This window comes from Phyllostomus hastatus, unplaced genomic scaffold, assembly GCF_019186645.2.
Source record: "Phyllostomus hastatus isolate PE091 unplaced genomic scaffold, TTU_PhHast_1.1 phas_scaffold_93, whole genome shotgun sequence".
In the NCBI taxonomy this organism is placed as follows: domain Eukaryota; kingdom Metazoa; phylum Chordata; class Mammalia; order Chiroptera; family Phyllostomidae; genus Phyllostomus; species Phyllostomus hastatus.
In genome coordinates, this window is record NW_025334042.1 from 17430955 (window position 1) to 17443562 (window position 12608).

The 12608-nt window shown below is 32.2% G+C and overlaps 1 protein-coding gene across 1 annotated transcript; it reads right to left on the reverse strand.

Annotated features, from left to right (window-relative positions):
• Positions 1-2823: 2823 nt before the first annotated feature.
• Positions 2824-3762, reverse strand: LOC123812686 (olfactory receptor 6C2-like). The gene has a single exon (XM_045829486.1). It carries the CDS (start codon positions 3760-3762, stop codon positions 2824-2826), a length of 939 nt encoding a protein of 312 aa, XP_045685442.1.
• Between the last annotated feature and the right edge of the window lie 8846 nt (positions 3763-12608).

Here is a 12608-nt window from a genome sequence, read left to right on the forward strand (position 1 = left end):
TTTCCCCCCACTTCCCCCCCCACCCATCCCCACCTCCTACCATCAATCCTGCCCCTCTTTGGCTTTGTCCATGGGTCCTTTATACATGTTTCTTGATAATGCTTCCTCTAGTTCTCCCCCACCTCGTTATTCCCTTTCCCCTCCCCTCTGGTTACTGTCAGGTTGTTCTTTATTTCAATGTCTCTGATTATATTTTGCTTACTTGTCTGTTTTGTTGATTAGGTTCCACTTATAGGTGAGATCATATGGTATTTGTCTTTCACTGCCTGGCTTATTTCACTTAGCATAATGCTCTGCAGTTCCATCCTTGCTGATCTTTTCTTTAAGTACTCACAATATATCCTAGGAATCTTTGCACATGTAGGTTATTTTGATCTTCATTGAGAAAGAAATGTTGGCTATAGGATGAGTATCATTACAAAATTTGCATACTTTCATACAGCTTGCCTCAAGTTGAGATTTTTTCAGTTACTTTGGTTTAAGTATCACCTAGGTAAAAATCAAGTTGCCTATCCTAAGCACATTAGTTTTTCATTACCTTTTTAGCTCTATGCAGTTTACTCCCTACTATCTTTATTTCCATGTCACCATCTCAACCATTTATCCTCAATTCACAACATTTGGTAATTTTAATAGCCAGATATTCATGACTAAATTTCCTCTCTTTAATGTCTGTATTATGATTACCTAACTTTTGGTGTCTCTGAGTTTACTAATTTAGGTGTCCTATTTTCTTTTCCTCATGTAGGTAAATAGAATTCTAAGGAAATATGTTTAATTGGGACAACTTTAGTAGAACTTATATATAAGAAAATAGATTTCTGGACAAGGTGGAGGCATGGGTAGATACACTGTGCCTCCTCACACAGCCAAAAGAAGGACAACAAATTTAAAAACAAAAAATAACCAGAACTGCCAGAAAATCAAACTGTATAAAGGTCTGACAACCAAGGAGTTAAATAAGAAACACTCATCCTAACTGGTAGGAGGGGCAGAAATGGGCAGCTGTGTGGAGAGGACTTGTAGCAAGGCAGCAGCTGGGGGACCAGAGTGATCAAGGAGGTGGTTAGCAGAGTGGATGATCCCACATTTGTGTGTGGATAAACTGGAAGGAAAAACCAGGGAGTGAGACAGACTGTACAACCCAGGGTTCATGTGTGGGAGTATAAAGCCTCAAAACCTCTGACTGAAAATACCTGTGGGGGTTGAAGTAGCAGGAGGAACTCCCAGCCTCACAGGAGAATTCATTGGAGAGACCCACAAGGTTCTAGAATGTACACAAAACCCACACCCAGGAATCAGCACTGGAAGGGTCCAATTTGCTTGTGGGTAGCAGGAGAAGTGACTGAAAGCTGGCTGGGAGCTGAGCAGGTGGCATTGTTCCCTCTCAGACCCCTCTGTTATACACAGTGCTACACCAAAATGAAGTGGGTTGATCATCCCTGGTGAATTCCTAAGACTCTGTCCCTTACTACATAACAGGTGCACTGAGACAAAAAAAAATATGACTCAAATGAAAGAACAGATCAAAGCGCCAGAAAAAAAATACAACTAAGCGATGAAGAGATAGCCAACCTATCAGATGCCCAGTTCAAAACACTGGTAATCAGTATGCTCACAAAAATGATTGAGTATGGTTGCAAAATACAGGAGAAAGTGAAGGCTATTACAAGTGAAATAAAGGAAAATGTACATGGAATCAACAGTAATGGGAAGGAATCAGGGACTCAGATCAATGGTTTAGAGCAGAAGGAAGAAATAAACTTTCAACCAGAACAGAATGAACTTGTTGTCAAGTTTCCTCACATAGTTAATTATTTTCTAATTACTTAAAGCAGAAAACATGTGCATAAACTAGTTATTCCAACGGAACTAGAAAGAAAATTCTATTTTCATCTTGTTTTCTTTGTTTTTCTGTATGTACACATGTATGAGTACTTGCATGTATTTGTCAGGCAGGTGTGGTCTAAGTTTTTCTCATTTCCAAGGAAATCTTATAATTATTCTGACTTGCTTCCATCTTTTGTGTGTCATATTTGTTTCCATATTCCTGATATTTATTTTCTTACTTTGGCTACAATATATTTTATTTTATTTTTTTAATTTCTTTTCCTTTTTTTCACAGTTTTTTATTGTTGTTCAAGTACAGCTGTCTCCACTTTCCTCCCACCACTTTCCCCAACCCCTGCCATCCCCATTGCCCACCCTTGATCCTATCCCCCTTTGGTTTTGTTCATGTGTCCTTTATGCTTGTTCCTGAAAACCCTTCCCCCGTGCCCCCATTATCCTCTCCCACATCCCCTCTGGTTACTATCAGTTTGTTGTTGATTCCAATGTCTCTGGTTATAATATATTTTAATTTTACTTGATATTTCTATTTGAGTTATTCTATTTTAAAATGTGTATTATACTACCTTAAAACAAAGATGAAATATTTCTTCCTGTATTTTAAATGTTTTTTTTCAGCATATTTACATATATGAATCAAAGGAATTTAGCATAACTATCAGTCTAAAAATTTCCCAGGAAACATAAATACTATATTTAACACATTATACATTTTCTTTTTAAATAATGTTAGGGAAGCTTAATGAGAGATGAGGGAAGATTTTGTTTACTGGAAACAAATTTTGAATTTTTTTTAGTAATAGAACAATTTTGATTGAGATTAAAGATAAAAAGAAATGATTTATTCCAAGTAGGTTCACAAATCAAGATTTGGAGGATTATGTAAAGGTTAACCTGATTAAAATAGTTAGAACTTCTAGAAAAATGTTAAATAAATCTTTCATTTTTGTTTGATTATTCAATATCAGTGTGCTCTTACTTGTGTAAGATAAATGCAATTTTTTTGATTGTGTCATTGAAAGCTTGTTTTACTTGCTTGTTCCTTAAGGTATAAATAAAGGGGTTCAACAAAGGGGCAACAGATGTAGTGAGCAGAGATACCCCTTTATTGATGTCCACCTCTTCTTTAGCTGAAGGTTTGATGTAGATAAAAATACAGCTGCCATAAGTGATGGAAACAACAATCATGTGAGAAGAGCAAGTGGAGAAAGCTTTTTTTCTTTGCTGAGCAGAAGGGAACTTTAGAATTGTCCTGATGATATACATGTATGAAAGAATGACACCTATGAGTGTAATAATGAATGTCAATATTGCACAGATTATAACCATTTGTTCTATGAACCATGTATCTGAGCATGATATTTTAAAAAGGGGAGATGCATCACAGCCAAAATGATCAATGGCATTGGAGTCACAGAATTCCAGCTGGAGGCCCATGCCAAGTGGTGTGATGATGATCATCAACCCAGAGATCCAGCAGCAAAGGATGAGGATGGTACAGACTCTGTTGTTCATGATGGTCATGTAGTGCAGGGGTTTGCAGATGGCCACGCAGCGGTCGTAGGACATGGCAGCCAGGAGAAAAAATTCTGTGGCCCCAAAAAGTCCAATAAAAAATATTTGACTGGCACAAGCATTATAAGTAATAGTATTGTCTCCAGTTGATAAACTGTACAGGAACCTGGGAATACAGGCTGTTGTGAATGAGATTTCTAAGAAGGAGAAATTTCGAAGAAAAAAATACATAGGTGTTTTAAGATGAGCATCCATGAGTGTAAGAATGATAATGGTCAGATTTCCAGTAATGCTCATCATGTAGGTAAGAAATAAGAAGATAAAAATCAGAGCTTGCATCTGTGGATCCTCTGTAAGTCCCAACAGGATAAATGTTGTAATTGCTGTGTGATTTCTCATGACTACCTTTGATGTTTCAGGCAATCTACATATAAAGAGTCAAAGAAGAAACACCTAAATAGAGGAAAAGAAAAAGTAAGGCAATAATTAGTACCATAGAAAATAGAAAAATAAGAGAAAAGATTAATGAAATCAAAAGCCGATTCTTAGAAAAGATGAATTGGCAAGACTGTTATGAAATTGATCTGGAAAAAACGTAAAATTCATCAGGATGAGAAATATGACATGATTACAGGTTATACAAATATTAAAATGATAGAATATTTTTAAAAGCTCTGCAAAGTGGATTTGGCAACTTAAATAAAATGTACTAATTATTTGAAAGATTCAATTTATCAATACTAATTCAATATGAAATATCTAACCTATATATGTCTATATCTATTAAGTAAAAATATATATATTTAAATCATCCTAAAAGGAGAAGTCCAGGTGCAGATGTCCGTCTTTATTGTTCCACCAAATTATTTTACCAAACTTTTTAAAATAAAAAAACAATTCTACACTTTTTTTCATAAAATAGGTTGTTGAAATAAAAAATTATAACACTATCTAGTGGGGTTTCCAATGTATATAGAAATAATTTGAATAATAAGCACAATAGAAAGGGAAAGAGTAAATGATTCCAGAGTAATATATGTTCTACATTCTATCTTCAATGATTAAATATTGGTGTATGAAGTATGTGAAAAGTTCAGTTGTATATTATAATTCATTGACAACACATTTATAATGTTAAATGTTTATATTAGAAATAAGAAATGTTTCATGCATGTATATAATCTTTGCAAATTAACAAAACTAGGAAAAAATAGTAAAATAAGCACAAAACATGAAAGGCAAGCAAAGATAAAGATAAAACCAGAAATCAACAAATTTGGAAACAAAAAGACAATAAAATTAGTGAAACCAAAGTTGGTTCTTTAATGATTAATAATATTGATGAGTTTATAAGTTATAACCAGATGGACAAGCAAAACAAAACAAAACATTGGGAGAAAGAAAGCATACTATAAATATCAGAAGTGAAAGGCATCATTCCAGATCTCAGATATTGAAAAGATAATAGGAAGATACTATGAGCAACTCACACAAATATTTTGGACAACTTAAATGAAATAGATGAATTTTTTAAGTCTTAAAACACATACAAGGAGAAACAGCTGAATAATCCTATGACTATTAAAGAAATTAAATTTGTAGTTAACAGACTAATGCAAAATTTTCAGGACTAAATATTTAAACATAAAATGTCACGAATTCTGAACAATCTCTTCAAGGAAAAAGTAGTAGAGAACATATCCTGCCTTGTTTTATTCAGGATTGAAAAACAGTTGTAAAATTTACATAAAGTGCAATGGTCAAAATTAAGTCACATTTGAAGATCATAAAGAGTGATGGGGAATTTATGGATATTAAGACTTACTTTAGAGAAACCATAATTAAGATAGTATAATGCTAAAATAACTAGCCAGATTTCTTCAGAAAAACAGAAGTTATTAGCATACTCCATCTCCTTTTATAAAGTAGTATTTTGATATCAAAACCAAATGAAAACATTACAAAAGAAATAATTCTAAACAGAACCCTCTATGAACATAGATTAAAAACTTCAATGAAAGAATAGCAAATAAAATTCAATAACATTATAAGCATAATACATTATGAGAAGGTGAAATTTATCCTAAGAATTCAAGGTTAGTTTAATATTTTAAATTAATCTATTTTATTCTCCATAATGACAGAAAAAGAGAGAATCCATGTTTTCTTCTGAATAGTTTCAGAAAAAAATCCTTGATAAAATTCAAAACCTATTTTGCTAAAAATCTTTCAGTAAAATAAAGGTAGAAGAAACTTCCTCAATGTGATAGAGGAAGCCTACTTATAAAAAACAAAACAAAACAAAACAAAACTGTTAATACCAAATATAAAGAGAAAAGCGTTCAAGCTTTTCTTAGAGAGGATGAACAAACTATGCAAGATGACTGCTTCAAACTCATATTCAACAATGTTCTAGAGTTCCTAGCTAATAAAATAAAGTGAAAAAAATGGTGACATTGTGATTAGAATTAAAGGAATTAAATTGTTTTCCCTTGTAGATAGCATAATTGGTCGATATAGAATCCCAAGTAATCTATAAAATAACTACTTGAATAACTGAGCTTAGCAAAGCCATGAAATAGAGCATTTGGAACTTGAAAAAGTTCAAATTGTCATTTACAGCATCATTTAAACAGGAAATACTGAGTATAAATTGAAGAAATTCAATAGAATAGCAATGCAAAGAAAATTACAAAAGAGTGATATTGAGAGAAAGATAAACATGTATTTCATTGGAAAAAAATGTATGCTGGAATAGAGTAACAAAAGGCTAGTTGATGGGAAAACTAAGTCTTATAACAAATGGTGTTGCTGCCGTGTAATGTACAAATAGATAAAAGCAAGACAATAACAACAACAAAAACTTGAAATAGATCATAGACCTAATAAAAAACTCTCTGCTTTTTGAAAGATAGTGTTAAAAAGTGAAAACAATCATGCAGTAAAAAAATTATTAATACTAGGAAACATGTCTCTGACAAAAATAATGTATTTTGTATATATGTATGAAATGTTACATGTATGAAATGCATGTTAGTAAATAGATATTATGTGTACAATGCTATAAAATTAAAGAAATATATCTATATATGTATATGTACATAAAATTTACTCATAAAAATGGTTTATTAAAAAATGGTCAAAGATTTGAACATATACTTCCCAAAGTAAGGTGCATGAACGGCAAATGTGCACAAGAAGAGATGCTCAACATCGTTAGTTATCAAGGAAATGAAATGTAAAATGACAATAAGATATTACTAAACATTCATTAGGATAATCAAAATTAAATGCACTAACAAGAACAAGTGTGGGAGAACATGAGGCAACTGAGGTTTTATATGTTGCTACTAGAAATATAAAATGATAAAACCACTTGGGGATACATTTCTGCAGTTTTAATTTTATAGTATTTAAAAAAATAAATTTTCTTTCTTTATAAATTCTTTTAAAAATTTTTGTAGTTTTTACAAGTTCTTATAAAATTAAAAATGTACCTGTTATATGACATGGTAAAGCCATTTTGAATGATTTACCCAAAAGGAAAAAAACCATAGGTCCACAGAAGGACTTTATAATTGCAACTTTATTCAGAATAACCAAAAGTGGAATGAAATACAAGTAAACATGTGAATAAATAAACACATTGTGATATATTGATACAAGTAATGCTATATAACAATAGAAAGAATAAAGAATTCATGTGAAACACAGATAAATCATAAAGTAGTATTCCAAGGGAAAATATATACACGATAAAGAGAAAGTACTATAAATTTTAATTTATTTACAATTCTAGAAAAGTCAAAGTATTATGAGGGATTAATTGAGAAGTTATATAAACTTTTTTATATATCTTGATTTCATTGTGATTTTAGGGATGTATGTACACATTTGTCAAAAGCCATTGCAATGTCACACTTAAAACACATACATTTTATTGTATGTGAGTTGCACTTTAAATAAAATTGATTTAAACCAGACATCAAGGATTGGAGGAAGATACTTTCAACAACTGTTGAGGACTGCAACCAACATTTATAAAAATGCTACCACAAATCAATAAGAAAACAAAACCCAACCTAATAACAATGTATTAGATGTATTTCTTCACAAAAATATATCTAAAGGTCAGTGAGTATATTAAAAATGTGATGTTTTAGCACTTAGGGAAAAGGAAATTAAATTCATGACTAATGCACAACCTTCAGAACAACTAACATTGAGTAGGTGAACCATACCAACTATTTTGAGAACATGAGATAAATAGCACAGTAATACCTTGAAAACTTGTGTGTAAATTCCTATAAACACTATCAAAATTTTTTGAACATATTTATTAAGCTGAATGTCCAGCTATCCATAAAATAAGATATTAAAATTCTACAATGGATATTTACCCAGTAGAAATGTGTACATGTGTACACTAAATATATGCATATTTAAGGAAATTAATAGGAGTATTATTTCTGATAATGTCCAGACATAGGAAACTAAAATATCCATTAATGATAAAAACAATTTTTTAAATTGTGATATATTCATAAATTAGAAGAATAAAGAGTAATACTGCTACATGCAAGAACATGGAGCATTCTTACACTTGATATGAAACATTCATGTTCTGAATGGACTTTCTGTCTCCTGTTTTGATCATTTTAATCCATTTTTTCTCACTGCATCTACAATAAGTTCTGAGATAACATCTCACTTTCTCCAGGCTGAGCTAGATACATCTCCATTGTATTTCTGTATCCGTCATCCTTATATCAGAACTGTATCATATTGCTTATTGATTATTTGTCACCCAATTAGACAGTGATAGTCTTGAGACCAGGGCCTATGTTGTTCTTAATAGTTTATCCCAATCATCACATATCCTGGAATATAATAATTTCTCAGTATATTAATTAAACACATAGATATTTCTGAACTAAGACCAGGATATATTCTTTTTTTTTTCAGAATATACATTTAACTTATATTTCAAGATTCTGCTTGACAGAGCTTTTACTTCTGTGGTTCATATAGAAGATAGTTGAAGGTACTTCTTTCAAGTACCTTCACTAGTGTTGAAGGTGCTTCTTTCAATATAAGAGTTTGTGTCATTCTCTCCTGACCTGTCAGGGCACCAATTTTTGAACCGTAGAATATAGCAACTCAAATTGCAAAAGGTCTATAGGACTTCCCATTTAAATTCTTCTAATACAGATCTTGTGAAGGGGATAGAAAAAAGTAGAATGTAATGAGGTCTTTAAATAGTTCAAGATATGAACTAGCAATTATTTTTCATTGTATCACATTTATCTGATCCTTTTTCTAGAATGTTTTTTAGTTGTGTGGGGATACGCTTTTCAAATTTACTGGTAGTATAAAGCACAAACTATTTAGGCTATAGTCCAGTTAGATTAGAATTAGTGTTTCTTTTGGGTGGTGTGTTTCAACCAAATCTTGTTTCTAGGTTCCTTCTTTAACAAAATGGTCTTAGATGGAAACTATGTAACAAAAAGAAGCTTTCAGAGTATCTAGACACCATCAGAGAGGACAAACACTGATATAGGCTCATGGGCAATAAAATTGGCCTAAATGCTATTATCCTATCCAGTTCTGCAGAGCCACACTTGAAATGTCTGCAATAGCTCAAATTGAGAAACGAAAGATTGCTGTTACCCAGAGCCCACCTTTTTTTCTTCCTTTCTTCTCTTCATGCCCTATTGGAACCTCCAGCAAAAGTCTCTGCTGATTCTGTGTATTATTTCAGGGTACAAAACAACGCTTTTTGTCCTTTTACTTACCTATGTCAGAATCATGTCTCAGAAACGTTCTGACAAGTTACTGACAATGAAGTTGTAACAAATTTTTGTTTAATATACATTGAAAAGTATTTATGTTTTTAAAAAGACAACATTTTTAAGATAAAATGTCAAATCAAGCTTCATTTAGTTGAAGGAGATGTATCTATATAATTGAGATTGTACATTTATACACTAACACGTGTGGTAGCAATAGAGGGCAATAGATGTTGCATTTATATGCCCATCAAACTAGACTATTTTATTGCCCACATAAGTAACATAAATCAGGTATAGAGACATCCTTATTTACTTCTATAATTAATACATTTGAAAATAAAATTACATTAAAAATGAAATTAATTTCTCATCTTTATGAACTACCCAAATTTAAAAAAATACACACTCACATATATTTATATAAGTACATGTGTGTTTATACTTTATATATATATAGTTATATATATATATTTAGAGGAGTGACAAAATATTTTAATTATTTTTTCAAATTTTAAAATAGAAAAAATTGATTTGAGAAAAATGAACATACTTACTCTTTAGTCTTTTATTTGAGCTTTAGTGTTATTTTACTTACAGATCCTTTGTGGAACTCACAATTAAACAAGAATTACTAGTAGTGATGTGGATGCAATCTAGTCATGTTTTCTCACTTAACTTTCACTCAAAAGTAGCAATGGAAATGTATCCACAAGCTATATCAACTTTTGTATCCTTATGTCAAACACTTATTATGAATTACAATACCAATCTAAATTTAAAAACGAACTATTGTGTATTGGTATAATCTCAATAGCTAGGTAGAAGGAAAGACTGGCAAAAAAGCAAAGGAAAACAAGAAATTCTCTTTGTTTCTTGAAAAGTTGCTGATTTCACCTAACAGTTTTAATATATTTTTAACACAGAATGCCTCCCTTAAAAGTTTTACCACAGATACAATTGAAGATGTTTTATATGGCCAACTTGTATTAGGTAATACCAACTAAGTTTAAAAAAAAGTGTTATTAGTAACCCTGCTTTAAAGTGACTAATGAATGTAAAATATAATACAGAAAATAAAACAAAACAAAAGCTAGTTAATTAATGCACATAGGAATTGGGACAATGTCCTTGGAGGGTTAGAAGGTATGTTAATAACACCAATGTCAAAATGTATTGTAAGTGTTCTTAAATCTTTACTGAAATGATGATTCAAACATTGTGTTCTTTTGTTTAATTTAATTCCTATTTTATTGTTAATGACATATAGGAATTAAAAATTTATTTTTTGCTAATTTGTGTTTTATTTATGAACAGTATATTACTATTCTTTCATTGTTTTTGAAAAAAGTAATTCCTTATCCTTTTCTAAGATATTTGTACATATTCATGATGTTATAACTTTGCAGGTATTATCTATTAAACCTTATTGAATGATATGTTATTTAGCATTTAAGACAATTTATGGTGGTGGTATAAGAAAATTCAGTTAATATTCAGGTAAACATATTTCTCTTTTGTTTTATTATTTCAGAATCTGTTGCCATTATTGGATACACTACCCATCTTGATCTTGTCTATATTTTCTTCCAGTAATTTTGTGACTTACTTTACTTACATTAACATCTGCACTCTACTTGGATTATTGTTGGTATAAGGTATGTAAAGTATGAATATATTAAATTTTCCCCCAATGATTAGGCAGTCATTCAATGCATTTAATTAAAAACTAGCCATCATATTTCTTCTTTGATTTCATCTTTGAATTTTTTTTAGATTTTATCTTAAATTTCCTTATTTGGAAAGGAATAAAAAGAGCCATAATTAGTTCACAAGTTTTAAAAAAGCTTCTAAAAGACAGAAGAGAGAGAAGCTTCCTTATGTACCCCTGTCTCAGTTTCACTCCATGTCTATATCACCTTATTTATATCATTAGTGGATAGGATCCAAGGGAAAAAATAAGGGATACCTGATATCTAATATTTGATTATCCAATATTAGCCATTTGGTCAAGAATAAAAATATATTCTTTGCAAGTGGAAATTGATGACTTCATGGAGAAATGTTGGATTCAAGGAAGCATGGTGAGACAATAAAAGGGGATGCAAATGATAATTCAAGCAAGAGATGATTAAATAATTGTAATGTGTTTTTTTTTGTTGTTGTTGGATAAGAAGGTAAGTAGAGGAGTAGAAATTACAATGGCCTAGACTTGAAATTTCTAAAAATATTAAGTAATTGATGTGAGTAACTTATTTGAAATTCCAAATCTTCATTCTATCAAAAAGGGAAATCAAACCTCCTATGTACCATCCTGGCTGATGTGGCTCAGTAGATTGAGTGCTGGACTGAGAAGCAAAGGGTTGCTGGTTTTATTCCTAGTCAGGGCACACACCTGGGTTGCAGGCCAGGTCCTAACTTGGGGGAGTGCGAGAGGCAACCACACATTGATGTTTCTCTCCCTCTCTTTCTCCCTCCCTTCCTTTCTTTCTAAAAATAAATAAATAAAATCTTTAAAAAAGCTTGTATGTATCAATTGGTAGTTAGAGAATAGTCACAAGGATGTAAAGTATAGCATAGTGAAAATAGTCATAATATTATAATATGTATGTTGTCAAATAGTTACTAGATTTATCAGAGTAATCACTTAGTAAGTTACATAATGTCTAATCACTTGGTTGTATATGTGAAACTAATATAATATTGTATATTAACTGTAATGGAAAAATGGAAACAATTTAAATAAAAAAAAAGGTGGAAAGAAATCCAAGAGGGCAGAGAAGTAAGTGGAAGTTACAGAAGAAACAGCTTCAGCACAACGTAACTGGTAAGGAGGGCAGAAGTTATGAGAGAGGGCTGACTGGGCTCCCAAGGCAGCAGCTAAAGTGCCAGAGGGATACTTCAGTGGCTGAGGAGTTCCCCCCTGAGATGTGCGGAGTATAAACTCCAAGCTTGGATCTCCAGGCTACAGAAGCAGATCCCAAAAAGTACACAGAAAACATCCACCTATAAAAAGTGACAAGGTTTCTCTCTGCCAGATATAGGTGGTTGGAGATGCAGAGAGCTATTTAAGGGCTAACACATAAATTTCCATATGCAGCTACTTACCCTGAGCTCTGGCAAAGATTGGGCGGGGGAGTGGACTAGAGACATTTGAGAAGAGACTGGGGACTGAAGCTTTGGGGTGAGAACTGAGAGAGCAGCTGCTAGAATCTGGGTTCTGTGTCATCTCCCATACTGCAGGAGCCATCTTGTTTAGGCAGACCACGCCCCTCTGAGTGGCATCAGCCTGAGGGGAAGCAATAGTCCTGCCCCAAGAGTTACTTGGCCCCACTCTGTGGAGCTTAAGCTTGACTGCTGGTTGCAGAGTGACTAGATTAATAGCTGAAGGAGATAGCCACAGCAGTAGGTCCCTGGTAGTCTTAAACAGGCTGCCTAAGGCCAGACTGGGACACC